Source organism: Megachile rotundata, chromosome 4 (genome assembly GCF_050947335.1).
Source record: "Megachile rotundata isolate GNS110a chromosome 4, iyMegRotu1, whole genome shotgun sequence".
In the NCBI taxonomy this organism is placed as follows: domain Eukaryota; kingdom Metazoa; phylum Arthropoda; class Insecta; order Hymenoptera; family Megachilidae; genus Megachile; species Megachile rotundata.
This window is the reverse complement of record NC_134986.1, coordinates 19,881,039-19,899,159: the sequence shown is the minus strand read 5'-3', so window position 1 is coordinate 19,899,159 and position 18,121 is coordinate 19,881,039. Positions and strand designations below refer to the sequence as shown.

General features: G+C 45.5%; 1 protein-coding gene across 5 annotated transcripts in view; it reads left to right on the top strand.

The window, feature by feature from the left end:
* Nucleotides 1–17,066, top strand: part of LOC100879622 (transcription factor hamlet) — an 81,921-nt gene extending 64,855 nt beyond the window's left edge. For 4 of the 5 annotated variants that reach the window (XM_076530351.1, XM_076530348.1, XM_076530350.1 and 1 more), the window contains exons 4-8: nt 4,937–5,068; nt 6,311–6,437; nt 11,421–11,520; nt 13,127–13,283; nt 13,365–17,066. In XM_076530351.1, coding sequence (XP_076386466.1) covers nt 4,937–5,068; nt 6,311–6,437; nt 11,421–11,520; nt 13,127–13,283; nt 13,365–15,356 — 2,508 coding nt within the window. In that variant the 3' untranslated portion in view covers nt 15,357–17,066. The remainder of the gene's footprint in view (nt 1–4,936; nt 5,069–6,310; nt 6,438–11,420; nt 11,521–13,126; nt 13,284–13,364) is intronic. The other variant, XM_076530349.1, reaches the window with a different exon arrangement.
* Nucleotides 17,067–18,121: the final 1,055 nt, after the last annotated feature.

Below are 18,121 nucleotides of genomic sequence, written 5' to 3'. Positions count from 1 at the left end.
TACCCTTCATCCTCTCTTTCTCGTGATTTCATCCCTTTTAACAGTTCGTGTATACGTAATCGATATTCCACAATTAATACGTAAACATTGCGTAACGATAAAAATACAAGTTCGATGACTTTACAATTTTTCTCGGATTCGTATAAAATCCAATAGCTGTCTAAAATTTGAACGGTGATTCAAATGAAAGCGTGTGACAGATCGACCGCTGCCAAGTTCATCGTCATAATGAAGCGTCATTATTGTAGTGTAACGCGACAATGGCGTATCGAATTCCATTTTCATCCCCTATTTCGTAGGCGAATAAAGAGAGCGGCTCGTAAACATCGTGCGCTGTAGCGCAGCGGCGAATTTCCCAGAGTTTCGAGAAATTCGTTGGGCGTCGCGCAACGGGGCGAACGAAACGGTCAATTATCATCCCCTAAATAACAGGGCTGTTTACGATTCCGGGCGTCGTACAGCGTCAGCGTGATCCCCCCGACCGAACGCGGCATTAGCCATGGCGACATCTTTGCTTAATTTCCTCTTAGTTTAAAGCACGACCCTGGAGGAGAACGTAGACGATTCTCGACGACCATCGATGCCTCCTACCACTCTTAATTAGTCCTTAATTAATTCCTAGCTCGTGTTCGTCTACCGTCCCGTCGTTCTCTGGAGAACAGTGGAACAGTAACGAAACTATGAATCGCCAGCGTTTTTGGCAATTCATCGTCGACGCGTGTTTTGTTTTTTTACCAGCGTTTTTTGATCGAGAGCTCGCGTTGCTCTCGAATTTCGGGGTAGAATGAAATTCGAACGAAGGCGGTATCGACGCTGGTTTAATTACATTTTCGATAGCCAATCACGCGCGCGATAAAAAGACGGCGCTACGTAAATCAAATTCACCGTTACACACACTTTGTGTATCAATGTTCAACTCTCCTTTCTTGCTATAATACGTAGCTTTTTTATTACACATACTTCTCTGTTTGGTGATCGAGTCGTAAAGTATCAGTCGCAACGAGGCGTGGGACAGAACGATACCCACATCCCTAAATCCCTGTGTTCCTAGAAGTAAAATACGATTCAGAGGCTTGGCAAAGTGTCGGCATTTTTGGCTATGAAAAACGATTGAAAACGCTTAAATCTGGAGCTCCGTGCGATGTCACGAAGTTGACGAATCAGGGAAGTCGCTAGGTGGGTTTTCCAGGGGGGGAGGACGTGCTGTGTCGGCTAAAAGCATTTTTGCGTCGGCCATCACGAGACTATCATACGCTATCGATCCATTTTATTCATAACTTTTGTCCCTCGTTACCGACCCCGAACAAGCATCTCTCTTCTCGTCGTTCAGCGCGGAAGTTACACGCGAACAATAACCCTCATTTATTTTTGCGTTTTCGTTCATTAATCCCTTGTTTTGCTACTATAATCGGAACAGACGAAGAAAAGTTCACTTTCGAACGTAAATGTGTCCTTAACGCGCTGCACGCCACGCGAGTTACATTTCATCGCGGTGACAATGCGTCGCGAAAAGTTTTCAGTCTTTTTGAAACAATTGAAATTGCTTTCGAACGTTACCGTGCCAACGACACGGTATACGAAGGTATTCTTGAAAGGATCCCCAGGATCCAGGTAGTCTCGACGAACGATATCTTAATTTGTGAATGGACACGTTCCACGTGACGTGTCGTTCGATTGAAACGTCGAATCAGACGGCAAAGATCACGATCGTCGACCAGCAGTTTCCCCTTCTCGGCTGATCCCTGGAAACGTGGAAAACGACGCGGAACCTCGCCGATTATGAGGGTCCATTCAGGAGGATCCACGAGGATCTTGTGCCGCGTTGTCTGGCCGCCTCCTTTCTCGTGGGGTATTTTCGGTAAAGCCCGAACGACGTGGAAAGATCTTTCGTCGGCTCCTTTTTGTTGGAGGTGTGAGGTTACAAAAGGAAAAGAGGAGATCGCGCGTTTTGTAGGATTCGGTTGTCCCGCAGGCCCCATACCGAGCAAACGAGGATTCTCTCGACCGCGTGTCCTACAGATCAACCCGGAGGATGCGTCTTGTCCGATCTTTTCCTCGTCCCTTGTCGTGCTTTCGACCCGCGCAAACGGACAAATTAGCCCTCCTGACCCACTCTCTCATTTCTTATGTTCCCTCGAATGGAATTATTGCATTCGCACGTAATGGTAAATTTGTGCTATCAAGTTCTGCGAAAATAATTTGTTGTCGGTTCAATAATATCGACACTCGAGGATTCAGTTACGAAACGATTTTCCCATTTTCTTGTTTCGCGTTCGCCTCTCAATTATGATTGTAGTCATCGGTCCATGAACTTCGGCCGATTTTCCAAGCAGCGACGAAAGTTGTACGGCGCAGAAAGATCCGTGTGAAAAGTTGTGGGGGATATAATTAAAATGGTCGCGCAATTTCTGCCAATTTTAGCAATTTCGCGCCGGCTACGCCGCTAAACAGGCTCAAGGAATCATGCAATTATAATTTATTCGCGCGTCGACTGTCGACTGACGGGGGTTTTCTCGCTTTCTCCATTCCTCTCTGTCTGCTTTTGCACGGCACACGCTCTCGAGTTTCCCTTTGAACCATTTTCTCTAGTGTCCGTCGCCATTGTGCGAAGATAATGCGCCACACGTAATTAATTCTTTTCCGACCGATAATGACTCGAAATGGACTTTGCGGAAAAAAAAGCGAGACTCGGAACGTTCGTTTGTGGTTCTATTTTAAAAATGTCGGACGGTTAATGCGCCTTCCCTTTGCGAACAGGAGAACTCTCGGAACTATAACTCTACGTTTGTCGCTGCCCTTTGCCACACGATTATGGGAGCGAACGAGATCCACGGCTAGACAAATCTGTCCTACGAATTGTTAGCACATGTCCACGCTCGCCGACAAAGCGGATAGAAATTCCTGCTGGGACGTTTACTGCCAGTTAGGCTGTTGACGAAAACCTCCCTGCACATATTGAAGATAATTAATCGTCTACAGATGAATCTTTATTCACAATTTCTTTGATAGTAATCGATTAAGAACATTGTATGAAACTTTTAAGACGGAGTAATTCAAATACGAAGGGGGTACTTTTATTGTTAAGAAACACTCGGAGAAAAATGTTCGATTGACACATAAGATTTTGTGCGAAGTGTTTAACTCTCGCACGATGAATCAAGAATGGGCAGTTCGATGGTTTCGAAGTAAGAATCGTGGAAATATTGCGAGTTTTAACAGGTTTCTATTCACGTTTGGCAAAAATGCTCTTTGCCGCACGAACGAGCACCGAGTTGGCGCATCATTGTGAAAGGTGTCACTCGCGCGAGATCCCAATCTGTCGCGTTGCACGACGAGAACTCCCATTGTGATGGTCGTTCGTGCCCATCTTCCGGAAACGCTCCTTAGCAGGCCCAGTAGCTAAACTGGCCATTATGATCACTCGGTGTATGGTGCCATCTCTTTTCACCTTTTCCCTCCTCTCAAAACTGTCCCACTTCTTATTCCAGCATTATGGGGTATTAGTTCAGTTTCCCCGCTACCTGAGCCTATGCGTCAATGATACTTCAAGGAACGAGCGTCTCGTGAGAAATCATTGAAGTTGCCGACCTCGAGTATACTTCCAAATCATCGCTGATATTACCAGCTTTTAAATGATGCAAATAGAAAGCTGACAGTTATAATTTTTTAAACTAAAACATATAATGTAAAATTAATTTTGTAAAGTAGCAAATAGAAATTTGAAATTTAATGTCACGATAATTCCGCTAGGCATCTTTATGACCGTGTAAAAAGTTAAAAGGTGTACTTGCAATTGCAGTTGTTTAGAAAATGTGAAAAGGGAAGCGTGAAAGCGTGAATGAATTTGTGTGGGGCTGATCCGATATTTTCAAAGTTTACTCGAGCCGCGGATTATCCGGGGTATACGGATGAGCGGAGATGTCCGTTGAGAACAGTTCACCGTCGAGGCTCGGTAACCGTGATTACTTACCCGCAAGGTAGACGCTTATCCACCTGCGAGACTCATTGATTTTTATGGGCGCACCTAGTTGCGCTCGCTACCGGCAGGTGGTACGGTAAAACCTACCCCCGAGGACGGTGGCCTATAGCGAAACACGGTTTTAGATATTCATGATAAGCAAATTTTAAAACATCTTTTACACTTTAAAACCTTAGACTTTCTATTTGAAAAGGTAGACTACGTAAGATCTTTCTACATGATGTCGAGTGAAAATACAGAGATGAAAACAAGGGTTCAAAACGTAACGGAAAAAAATTTACCAACTAACAAATAAAATAATTTGTGTACGTTATACAGTCCATTTAACTTAAAAATGAAAAACTGTATCTAGCACACTGTTGAACCGATTAATTCTCAATTAACCTTTGATCGATCAACCCCTACGGATTTAACCCATAAACCTTGAAGTTCTTTTATTTCGATGCTTTGTCCCCATAAGGAACAGACACAACGAGGTCCTCGATGAAAGTGGCAAATGTGTTTACAGCAGCGAGGACGAGGGTGTCGGGCTGGAATTAGACGGGAGAGGCATCGGAAAACGGGGGTTGTCCAGGGGCGTATCAGGGTGAGACGCTTGGTCGACCAAGCGTCTCGGAGCGTTGCGTGGTCGCGCAAGACAATTGAAAAAATCACTTGTCTCGCCCTAAAAGTAGGGAGAGTACGCCCTTCCGTCGTTGGATGCTGGAGAAAGATAGGGTGATGAGAGGGCGATATCCGTGGGTGGTAGTCCGTTGAACGCAATGTTCCGAATCCGACACATTGCGGTTAGCCTCCGGAAATTCGCATTCGTTCGATCTATTTTCCGCACGTGCATCCCCTGTCGAAATTTATCGCTCTTTTTTTCGCGTTAATAGTAACGTCAGGTGTAAAATTTGAAAAGATTTCGCACGCGCAGACGTTAAAATCGTGTGTACGAAAAGTTTTCCTTTTTTCCAGGTACGTACTGCCGGAAGTGGTGTCAGGGGGTGGTTGGACGCCTCGCACGAAACGAATAACTGGTTGAAGTACGTTCGCAGCACCAACAGTCCACATGCGGTTAATATGCGACACGTGCTGATCGGCGGACAGGTAAACAACCGTTCGATCCTCTGAAAAATCGGAAATGGAATGAAATCGTAGTTTCTTCGTAGTCGCGAACAAAATGTCATCGATTAACGTGTAACGATCGCAACTTCCGGTCACGTTCGACGAGAGTTCCCTTTCCACGCGACCGCGCGTGCTTCGGTAATTGTTTTACAAGTCGGTATGAACTCGGTACCGTACCGGTGCCACTGGTCATTTACAAATTCGATTTCGGGCACAACTGACACTCGATCGACAGTTGCAGTTAATAGGAAGGAATAATTACACGGTGTCAGACGCACTGCTGGTTAATTTCACGTGTCTCCACGCTGGCGAAACTAATGTGTAAAAAAGAAAATTCACTACCACCGTTTCCGTGACTCGCTAATGAGACGATGAAACGGAAACCGCGACCAACTTTACCGGACGGTTGGAATTTGTAGCTGCCAAGCTTGATGTAATTTTAATCCTTTCTCGAAACAAACTCGTTGGTCAAATCAATGTTCATTTATTCCATAAATGTACAATAATCGCCCTTCGACGCAATAAATATAATTGGAAATACGTGACTTCGAATAAAGTTAACCTCGTAATAAAAAAGTGAAGACCAATTAAATTTGTAGATATAATATCCGACATTTTCGGTTTTACACAATTTATCGTAGATGAAATGGCAGCAATGGAGGTCATGGTGTCAATTTTGGGGTTGGTTCTGGCCTCGTGCCCTTTCGATTTTTCTATCTGTGTGTGAACCGTGGCACATGGTATTTCGCGGTATGGTATCCGTGCCCTAAGCTACGTGTATACAGGGTGTTTAGTTATTAAGTCACCCCACAGGGTCGTTTCGCCGACTTCCTATACGCCCTGTTCGCAATCGCTGTGGGAATGGGGGATGTGGCTCGCTCTATCAGCGCCCTACAGAATCGTCGTTGTAATGACTTTTGCGGGGGCCTCCTGACGACACCATAAAGATCTTTTCATTGCTTTCGAACGTTATGGACTCCGTGGAATACGTATCGCGCGGTAACGGGATTTTAATGGACATGGGGCGTTCGAAATTATTGCACTTTCGATCTTACGATTCGAACGATCACTTTCTAATTCGATCGCTATCGAATTTATGATTCGCCGTTCGATGATTCGTAACAGTGTCCGACCTCGGTATTCGTTTCGAGCCGTACTCGAGATAATTCGCGATGAAAGGTAACGAGAGAGGGTCGGAAGATTCAAGGATATCATTGTTCGCAGATGGTATACGAGGCTGTCCGGGACATAGCAGCGGGTGAAGAGCTTCTTCTCGGTGTTCGAGAACCTCTTCAGTTGCAGGACATGCTTGGCGAAAATACGACCGAGGACAGAAGCGATCGGGAGACCGGTGAGTATCAAGATTTACGATCTTGTCACAGGAGGGTCCTCTTCTTCCTTCTTCCAACAGTTATTAACCATTCGACATTGTGGTACTACAAGAGCTCATTTCCCTCAAGATGTAATTAGTTAGACTTGGGTATTTCAACAGATATCGATTGGGTGCGATTCAATTTAACATAACCCAATTCAAGTCCACACAATTTAATCCGATACGATTCAGTTCGATACAAAGGACTAATTGTTAGAAATCTGTACTTTAGCTTTATGTCTCGAGCGATCTACCAAACTGGTTATTAATCTGCATAAAAGAATAAAAAATTCGTGCGTGCGTCGTTATAAAGGTGAACTCGAGCGACCGGTGACCAACTGACGTGACAGCGGAAATTGGGGTGAAGTTGCAAGATAATCGAACCTATTAAAATATTCGAAACCGTGGTGGCAGGTTGGCTTTACGACTTTTCGAGCCGGTACAAGTTACGATTCGTAACTCGCGCGAGATCGCGCGTACAAGCGGAAAGCGCGATGGTAGGGGGTGCAGGTGTCTTCGAAAAGCGGAGTTAGCCGCTGATGCGAGGGAGGACAGAGGGTAAATCGTGAATCGTTGACTGCACGAGCTGCTCGTCATGCACCCTTGATTCTGGCGTGATTCACCTGGTTGGCCGTTGCGTATTAACCCCCTGTCCTGAAGTAATAAGCACTGATTATCTCGAGATAGACACTCGTACCGCGTGTTACCCTGTCTCGTGCCACTTTAAATTCCACTTTCGAACGTTCGACGACGCGACGCAGCTGTAATTTCACATGCATAACTAGAAACGTACATCTACAACCTCCAAAGTCCCTCTACACCCAAGTAAGAGTGAAATTTTTGCAATTTGAACAGCCATTTACTTTTCAATTGTTTATTTTCGAATAAAAGTATTTGCTTGATAAATATTCTACAGACCAATAGTTTTCGAAACAAGCGAAATAGCTAATAGCATTCGGTAGCAGCTCGCGTCCTCGAGGGAGTTTCGAAGAGGGTGGCTCGACAATTATCTGGTTGTAACTCCTGCGCGATGGTCCGAATCCGGATGACTGTTTGGCGAAGATTAAAGGGGCTTATAAGCGACATCCAGATGTCGCGGTAATTAAAAGCAAGATTATCGTCAAAGTTCGAGCAGCTCGGAGCTGTCTACGTGTTCATTGGCCGACAATTTTTTCTCGTAATTTTGGCAGCTCGTAAACGTCCTCGCTATAATGAAAGGAAGACAGTCACAGCTTCGGCGAACCCGCTATGTTCTTAATTAAATCATGCCTACCCTCCTTGCTGAACAATTAAAATTTCCAAGATTTCCTTTCACTTATAAATTATCTTCAGCGAGGGGAGTCGAATTTCTCCTTGCCACCCTGAACTCGCAGGCTATTCCGGAAGTGGCCTTTGACAGTCCCAGCAAATGTTTATTCGTAATTATGGAAATTCTGTCTGAACATTAAATTTACAGAATCACTTGTACATATAAAGCGATTTCATGATCTAATTTTTCTTCCAAGTTACTCGAATTGAATTTATAAAATAATTTACTTCTTTTAATTATCGCGAACCTCTTATCGAATGTTAAGATTCTACGCTCGCTGTGGTAGATTTGTTTCTCCTGTTTCCCTTCTAAAGAACCGGAATAAGCGAGGGAAAAAAGTGTCGGCTATAAAGTACAGTGAAATGGTACAAGAGCATTGTCGTTAATCCAGCAGAGCCATTTTTACGAGAAATCTCTGGCAAGCTGGTGCGTGCAGCGTAGAATAATGATGTCAAACAAACGGTGTACACCCCGTAGCAACCCTTGCGAGGGATATCTCTGTGTCTCCCTTGAGCGGATCATTCTTTTTTCTCCAGCAGGGACGATAGGGAATCGTTTTAACATACCTACATGGGGGCGCGTATGCATAGAACCGCATTAGAATGGCGACAAAATCTCCTTTATGCGTTTAAAGGAGGGAGAAAACTACTATTCTCGTAAATTCGTGAAATTAAATAATCGAATTTAATGCTCGATCATACAGTACGTGGCGACATAACACGTTCTAATACATATAAGTAATGATCCCTGACGATCTAACGTGTAGCAATATCGTTCGATGTATCGAAGTCCCAAAGACCAACAAGTTTCATTCGCATCGCCATCGGGACGAACTGCAAACAAAACTGTCGGCAACGAGAACGCTAATAGTTGGTTCAATGACAAGCGATACGACATTTTATGGTCCCAGAACGAACGCTATTTTTTTCCAACGATTCGGTAAACCACGTTGCACGGAACGCGTGCATCGACGAAGGGCGTGTAGATGCAACTGGCAACGGCAGTTAACGTGAGTTATGGTTTGGATTTTTCGCGGCGCCTGTATTTTTTCCCCTCTAGTTTCCCCTGCCCTGTTTCTTCGTCCCATCGTCCACTAGATGCATCCTTCCTCGTCTATCAGCCTCTCGGTCCGCGTTTTCGGATGACTCTATTTAGGGTCGCGGATAATTTATGACCGGGTATTGTCGATTAACACGCGCGTAAACCTGGTCTCTGGGGCGGTCTAGGAGGAAAAAAGAAGGGCACCGTTTGAAAAAAAGGGGTATCCGCGCATAAAAGGGCACGCGACGCTGTTTTCCGAGGGGGTGGCACGCGCGGGTTGAGCGAAAACGCGTGACACACAGCAACCCCATCTGATTCATCCGACTAATGACACGTCCTGTTTGACGGTTTACTCGGTCACGTTGCGAAACACTTTTGTCGAACGTGGGATAAGTATCCGCGATCCATTGTGACTTTCGTCGATCACAACTTGTTAAGTTAAATAGCCTAAAATGATCTTACGTTTCTTCTGTTATACCGCTTTCTTTCTGCTTTCACTTGCTTTCAATCTGCAATAACTCTGAGCAAGGTTCACTCTGACATGCCACTGTCAAGAAACATAATCGAATAGGCGATGAGGAAGTAGGGAGTGTCGGTTCCACTTTGAGGTGTCCATCGTCTCGCTCGAGTTCTTTGGAATATTTACTGGATCCTAGTTCGTCACGATGCTACGGAAACATTGATTTCCGTTACTTTTTCCCATGCAACCGCCAACTGACACGGCTGCAGGGGGTGCTGCCACTAGATCCCACCTGTTGACTTTCCTCGACGTAACATTTCGCTGTCTTTTTTCGTGATACGCTCTAAAAGTCTGGATCCATTTATCGATCGTTATCTCTCTTGGGAAAATTTGATGTCTCTAATGTTGATCGTATAGCGTTTATTATGGACGTTACTATACATCTTTTACACTTTACTGCAAAATTTATTTTCTACAATATTTTAATAACAATCATATTGCTACAGACATATTCGTATTAACTGTATTATTATAGAATTTAATGTCCAATAAATTTAAGTAATAGTCATATCCGGTTAAACATGAACGATTTATCAATCGTTAAAAATCAACTCGGTTTAAATATTTATCGTCGTATTACAACTATTCAGTTGTTTGTCTTTTCAAAGATCGTTGTACGAGCGTGTTAGTAGATCACGAGGTCCACCGCATCCTTCATTGTTTAAATTCACGGCGTGCCGCTTCAAATTAGTCGTGCATAGAGAAACGATTAACGTTCTATGGGGGGTTGCACCGTGGCGTAGGGCGTAGTTGGTGGCGTAGGGGTTGTGCCCGGTTCCCATGAAGGTCCGTTGGGGGCCATCGTCTGACCATATGGTCGGAACAAGTGTAGCGGCAGATTTAAATAACCGTTGGAGGACGGCTATCTTTTTCGAGCTTGCCATTCGTCTACCTAATATTCCATCAACGTACATCGATTGGCTAATTATTTTTACATTAACGTTACAAAAAAAGTTGCGTCTCTTTATTAGAGTGTCATAACCGTAAAATGTAAAATCAAGGAATATAAAATGGAATATCAAGTAAAATGTTCGATTTCTTATTTTGTATATATAAAAACTATCGTAATTTATTGTTAGTTTTTGCAAAATTAAATGAGACGGGGCGACGTAATTCTAACCGTTGGATGAATAAAAAATCTTACAAAGCACTACAAAAATTACACACTGTCACGGGTTCTTGACTTTACCTGCCGTTGCTCCTGTCAGGCGGGGGTGACAAGAGATCGCAGGGGGTAAAGTCTCACCTGCGATTGGCTGGACTCAGGCCTCGTTGTTACCAGTAGGAAACGGTCCCAGACACCCCGTTCGTGTTTTCAGTCACGAGACAACGTGCTACCAACTAACTGGTGCATCATTGTATCCATTGTCTTCGGCGACTGCAGCATCGTGACCGAAATAAGAAGAGTTACGAACTAGTGTCGAAAACTCGCGAGACGATACACTCTTAACACCTCAAAGACTGCGAGGATCATCAGTGATTTCTACCACGATTTAAACGTAATTGAACAAAAAATAAAGAAGAGAGATTTCTAATAATATTAGTAATCGATTACGAAGAATTCTAATCGGTAAACGACTGATAGCAAGTTCTTTGTTTCAACCAGCGTCACGTAAAAAATTAATTTATGCATTTAATTATATCATCTGTGTAAAACATAAATAATCTTATTTTGAAGAAGAGATTTGTGAAAGTTACAGTTCAAAGTAAACGATGATAATAAAAATAGTGCGTTCGCGTTAAAAATAACAAAAGCGAAGAAGCGTCAACGTTTAAAAAGTTACGTAGCTTCATAGCTTGTGGATAGAATCGAGTTCTTCGTTGGATAGATAAAACGATAGTGCCGATATGATTTAATAATTCAGGAACAATCCCGGCGTCCACTTGTCACGCCACTCTCTGCTGGCCCCGCGTAGTTCTCTATCACGTAATTCGCCCACACGACGACAGGTCACGTATCATCGTTCACGGGGTTGTAATTTATAGAGCCGCAGCCCGTCACAAACTGGAACGGAATTATGACTTCCACCCTGACTCTGGTTTTCGCGGTATCGGTGTCGTTTCATGTTCCTTTTCTTCTTTGTGCTTGCAGCCTCGCAACACAGCGGCACCGTCGACGAGGATAAAGAGGACGAGGAAGAGGGAGAGACCAGGTGCACCGTCTGCGACAAACCGTTTCAAGACATCGAGCTGTAAGTATTTTCTTATTTGTTCTACGAAGTCAATCGTTGTCTAGTTCGCTATTAATTTCAATTCTTTCCGTTCTCTATCGATACACAACAACCTTATTATTACGTTCGTGCGTTTTATTAGCCGAGCAAATCGACGTCGATGCGACGATACGAACCTCATGAACGATTCATGACGCATCGTCGCGCGACGTGGAAATCAGATCGCTTCGAATCGCTTCCTAAAGAAACGTGTACGGGTTAAATCGTAATCGAAAAACGCAACGCTTATTGTAATCGGCGCTGTTGAAATTGCAAGCCACGAAAACAATAGACTCGTTGAACGGCATCATAATCGGATGTTTGATTTCGCGAATAAATTATTCATTAATCGACAAAATACAGGAACGAGCAGCACTTTATCTGGTCGAAATCGGAGCGTTAGTTGGGCTTCGTTCGAAAAGAGGGGCACCGAGCACGCGAACTATTTCGAGGGTTGCTTGTGGCGGTGCGATAGCGTTTTCAGGGGTCGGCGGTGCTTCGTTCGCAGCGCCCCATTAAACGAAAAGTCAAATACTTAACCCATGTGCCGCCATATGGAAGTTCGCGTTGTTTGGCTTCGGATTCTTCCCACGATTCGACGATCGCGTGATGGAATCGAACCGCGTATCTTAATTCGGTTACGAGATTAGATCTTTAATCAGAAGTAAATTCTATTTTCAATCGTATTTTTATCGAAACGTTGGCAATTTGTTCTCGATCGTCGACGTATCGACAAAGTGGTAAGCCTCGCAGCGCCATTTCGATGTTCGCGAGTAAAACAGAAAAATGGCCGCTTGCGTAACCGCTCGACCGGTCCAGTTTCGGACATCCATTTCGTTCCGTTCCGACATCCATTTCCCGGTCTCGCGACAACCCGCAACACCAGCCACTTCCGTGTGCCTGTACTCGGCAGAGTCACCTGTTGTGGCGCATAAAGTACGCGCGAGATCCGCATTCGGTTGCATCGAGCCACCCCCTTATGCATCATCGAAGGCGTCGCGTGCCCGCAGCTCATCTGGCACGGCACACCGTCACCGTGAACCTACTATCTCACCACGAATAGCTTTCACGCGACACGTGTGTTCGAGGGTGTAAAATCAATGCCGGCACACACCATGGCACATCCTGTGACCATAACCCGTGGCCAGCTCGCGGCAACCCCCGAAGAACCGACCGTTCGTGTGCACCGTCGTCGTCGTCGTCGGCGTCGTAGGCCTCCGTGTATGCGATGACCACCCTCTTCCTCGCTGGCATGTGACCGTTATTACGCGAGAGCTGCCGTTCTACCGGAGTCACTTAGTCATCATCCTCGACTGCACCGAGCGCAGTCTTCGTCGGTGTGCTGCCCCGGATCGATTATATCTCGGGTTCTTGGTTCTCGAGGTGGTCAGAGATTTCCACGCGATTACGACGGAGCAGTTTCGAACGCTGCTCGTCCAGAGGAGGGTGTCGGTTTAGAGATTACTCGAGTCTACGAGTCGAAGAAAAACTCCGCGTTCGTTGCTAAATCTAGTGCAGTGTTTGAATATTCGAACGAACGATTTTCACCCAAGACATTTTGCTGACGGTGTTCGCGTTATCCTTGCAGATTGGACAGTCATCTGGTGTCTTGTCACCGATACCCAGCGGAGCAACATCGCTGCGACAGCTGCCCCCGCGCGTACGCCTGGCGGCCTCTTCTAGTTCGACATCGCGCGATCGTGCACGGAGATCTTCGAAACTACCCCTGCGAGAACTGTCCAAAGGTAAGTATCACCTCTGAACCGACCAACCCCGAACCCAACACGTTCTCCCTCGAAGCGACATCTTCAAAGTTTCGCTAACAGTCGGACAAACCGCAGGTCTTCACGGATCCGTCGAACCTTCAGCGTCACATCAGGACGCATCACGTGGGCGCGAGGAGTCACGCGTGCACCGAGTGCGGCAAAACGTTCGCAACCAGTTCCGGTTTGAAGCAGCACACTCATATCCACAGTAGCGTGAAACCGTTCCAGTGCGAGGTCTGCTTCAAGGCGTACACCCAGTTTTCGAATCTATGCCGGCACAAGCGAATGCACGCGGACTGTCGCATGCAGATCAAGTGCGTTAAATGCGGGCAATCCTTCAGCACGGTGACTTCTCTGTCGAAGCACAAGCGATTCTGCGATTCCACGCCACCGACTGGACCACCAGGAACCATGCCGCAGTTGCCGACTTCGGCACCCAGCCCGTTCATCGTCTACCGACCCCCTGTCAGTTTGCCGGGCAGTCTGCCCTTCTACCCGCCCAGTCTGATGGGTCCGTACCCAGGAATATTCCCGAACGCTCCGAACTTTTTGAATACCCCGCTGCTCTTTCCACCCAAGGTCGAGGAGACCGAGAAGAGAAGCGACAGCCCGAAGAAGGAACGCTTCACTCCTCCGAGAGTGCTACCGCAACACAGCAAAGTCTCTCCATCCACCGCCGAAGAGGCCACCTCGTCGTTCAGACCCTCTCCTGCTAGACCGCCCGTACAGCCCACTCCGGAGAGCGACGACGACCCTGCGAAGAAACGGAATGCCACCGGTAACAACGAGAAGAAGGATCCCGAACACGCTCCGACAAATTCCAACGAAGAGACGACGGATCAACCTTTGGACCTGAGAGTTCAAACGAAGAAGCAAAAGCCGCCGTCGAACACTGCCGAGAGGAACAGCCACAGTCCTTCGCCTGTTCCGGCACCGATGGAGGAAGCCCCGCCGCCTCCGGAACGTCCAAAGCCCGAAGAAGAAGCTCCTGCGCCGATGAACGTCGACGCCAAGGACGTGCCCAGTAGTCCGCAGCTGAGAACCAGTTTACCGGAGCAACCGCCCACAAATACTCCGCCGCACATGGCTTACCCGAGACCCATTCATCCCATGTTCCTGGAGGCCATGTACCGCGGACCGACGGGCAGTTTCCCCGGGTTCCCGGGTGGACCACCGCCGCCCGGAAGCGCCACACCAGAATCCAGGTTACTACCACCGCTACCACCGTTCGGGCCACCCCGTGGGCTCCCTTTTTTAGGGACGCTTATGAACGGACTCAGCGGCGCTAGGCCAGGAGGCGGAGGGTTCGACCTGCTTGCTAGGCCGCCGCTGGGTCCGTTCCCCGGCGTCAAGCCGTTTCAAGAAGCCGTGATCGCGCCCCACCACCATCACCATCCTCATCACGCTCACGGCAAGATGAAGGATAGATACTCGTGCAAGTTTTGTGGCAAAGTATTCCCCAGATCCGCTAATCTGACCAGACACCTGCGGACGCACACCGGCGAGCAGCCCTACAAGTGCAAGTACTGCGAGAGATCCTTCAGCATCTCCAGCAATCTGCAGAGACACGTGAGGAATATCCACGACAAGCAGAGACCGTTCAAGTGTCCCCTCTGCGAGAGATGTTTCGGCCAACAGACCAACCTGGACAGACACCTGAAGAAGCACGAGGCCGACGATGGCAGCGGAGTCGTCTCCGTAGCCGATTCGCCGGGTAGCAGCAACGAGAACGAACGAGAGGACACGTACTTCGACGAGATCAGATCGTTCATGGGCAAAGTGACGTACGGTGGCGAAGCGGGCTACGGAATACCCCCTCATCCTGCTTACCTGCCCAGCCGATTGCACGAGATGCACGAGTCCAAGATGGAGACCGAGTACGACGAAGACGAGGACAGCGAGGAAGGAGTGTCGCCTCTCGACGAAACCGACGGATTGTCCCCCGTCGAGGCGAAGGAATCCACGCCGCCCCCGCAGTACGATCTGAAACTGAGAGAGAAGCAGATGCTCAACAACAACACCGCGGAGCCGGTCATCGAAATTTCTACATAGCCCATAGGTCGCGTAGCTTGAACGACGAGGATGTCCAGTTGGATCGGACTGGTCCCTTTTTAGTGACACGTACAACTGTTACGAGGATGTTTGTCTCGATGTAATTTTTTAACCGTAGCTAGATTCGATCGTGTTTGAAGTTGCTCGTAGTGACAAAAGTGTTGGTTCGAGAATCGTGTTATCGGCTCTTCGAGTACGTTCGAGTGAAACTTTTGTTGGGATTGGTCCCGATGCTAGGACGAACACGTTGGAAAGGAAGAGTGTTCTATAAATTTCTACGTTCGGATTGTATCGGGTCATTTCATCGGCAATACGATTTCTTTCAAATACGAGTATCACGGATGCAAACTCGCCTATGTAAAATTTGTTCTTTTCTCGAGAGAAATCGGCGTCAGACATTATTTCGACCATTTAAAACGTATCTGTCGAATAAACCGTATTATTTATGGGATGGCCTGAATACATCGACCCCGCGTTTTTTCGCGTCTGTTATTTTCGCACCGCGAGAAAAGAGATCGAACGAAAAATCACTGTCCTTTTTTTCACACGCAAACACACACCGGTTACGAGCAAGTTGTTCAATAGCGTAGTTCCTACAGACACGTTCTCATTGTACACGCGCACGTAAATTAATAATCGTTCGAATTCTGACCCCTCCCCTCCTCATCGTCCACCGTAGTATTATTTATTCGTATCGACGAGTTACTTTGCGTCGCGTGAAAACCGTCTCGGCCGGAAGAGGTTACCGTCGTCGTCGAGTTTCTAAAACTCGATCTCACCCCTAAACGGTGTTCGTGCAAGAACGATCTAATCGTGAAACGATGCAAAGAGGATTTGAACTTTCGAAACGATCGATTCGCCGATATTTTCTTTCTTAGAAAGTCGATCGAACGTTGTGATCTTCGAGGAAGAAACGACCGAAACGAAGGTGGTGAAGTTTGTGCTCGAATATGTGCCGTGACAAATCGGTTTAATAGACGCGAAGCCAAAGCGACGAGAATAACGACTAGCTAAGCGAGCGTGTAATTAACAGAGATACGTTTTATGAGAATCTGTGTACAAATTTCCATTAGGTGATATAACGTTTGTAAAAAAAAAGAGAAACAAAAGAATACAAAAGTTCTCGTGATTTTTATTAATATATATATAAATATATATATATACATAGACATATATTATACATACACATTATATATATATGCGATCTTCTGAATCGATCGTGACACGATTCACGATTGATTCTTCATCGGATACGCATAATTGTTACGTTTATTTCACTCGATAGTTAATAAAGTCGCGCGTGTTTCCATCCGGTTCTCGATGTTCGAAGAGAAACGCTCTCTTGAATGTTACGCGAAGAAAGTTTGCGAATCCTTTTTTGTGTAAACGAAAAACAACGGCGTTTCGTTCTTGTTTCTTTTCTTCCTTTCGATTGTTCTTGTCTACGATTGCGAACATTTGGCGTTTCACCCGCGATAGGGGTTTCACCACTTTCCTTCACGTAAGATTCTACGGACACGTGTTCTACATATCTCTCCTTCATCCTCTCTGACTAATAGACGATAATAAACTTACGGATTGATTAAGCATACTTACGTCGATCGAGATAATTAAGGACGATTATATTATGACTCTATCTATACATACTGTATAAAATGCATCCTGTAACTTCATTATGATTACCATTAAAATATTACACTTCAACTTTGATGACTGTGATGCATTTATTTCCTTTTTACATAGCTAGAAGCTAGAAACTTTTGGAACTGAATCGATCGTCTAATTAGTTATTAAAGTATTTAATTTAATAATTGCGAGGGTGCGGAGCTTACTGTGACAATTTTTTGTATTCAAATTAACACGCGATTAAAAAATTATACCACTGACGCCATCTAACAGCGAACAACAAGGGAACAGAAAATTTTGTTTTTTTATCAAATAATTAGAACATCATAAAGTCAATATTAATAAATATATAGCATATTAATCAGTAAAATAAATATTAATTGAATTAAAAAAAAAATTGGACTGGTGGCGCCATCTCTCCGGCGAACAGGGTGAACTACACGGTTTTGAAACAGCTGGTTCATTAGTTCCATACACTGCCACCAGATGGCATCTTAAGTGGCGCCCTCTGGTGGTAGAATATGGAACTAATTAAACTACAGTTTCAAAACCGTGTAGTTCATCCTGTTCGCCGGAGAGATGGCGCCACTCGTACGATTTTTTTAAAAATGCAATTATAATTGATTTTATTGGCTTAATTTAATATAATATGCATCAAATTACATCGGAGTGTAAGACTAATTAATTTCGGAATGTTTTCCCTTGATCAAATTTGACTTTAGGATACATTGACTGTACAAAAAATGATCAGAATGGGGAAGCTTATTCTATGTGCTTTAGAATCTGGGACACGCTATACGGAGCAATAATTTTAATTATTTTCCACCAATATTTTCAAAGTGTTCATTCAAAGTATTACAATTGGCGAGAAGAGATAAAAATTTTTGCAGAGAGCACCCTTGTCGACTACCAGTAAAATATAAGGTTCCTTACATTTCTTTCTCACACCTCGCTAGAGTCCGCTACTCCGCACTTTCCGTCACATTTGAATTTTTCAAAAGTATCACAAAATAATGCCCGCGCATGTTTCGTTCGATATCGTTCTATCAATTATTGACGGAGTCATTTTTATTGCACGGAGTAATCGATGCGTTCTGCATCTACGTCATTCGACCGAAATTACGAGCAAAGTTGCACAA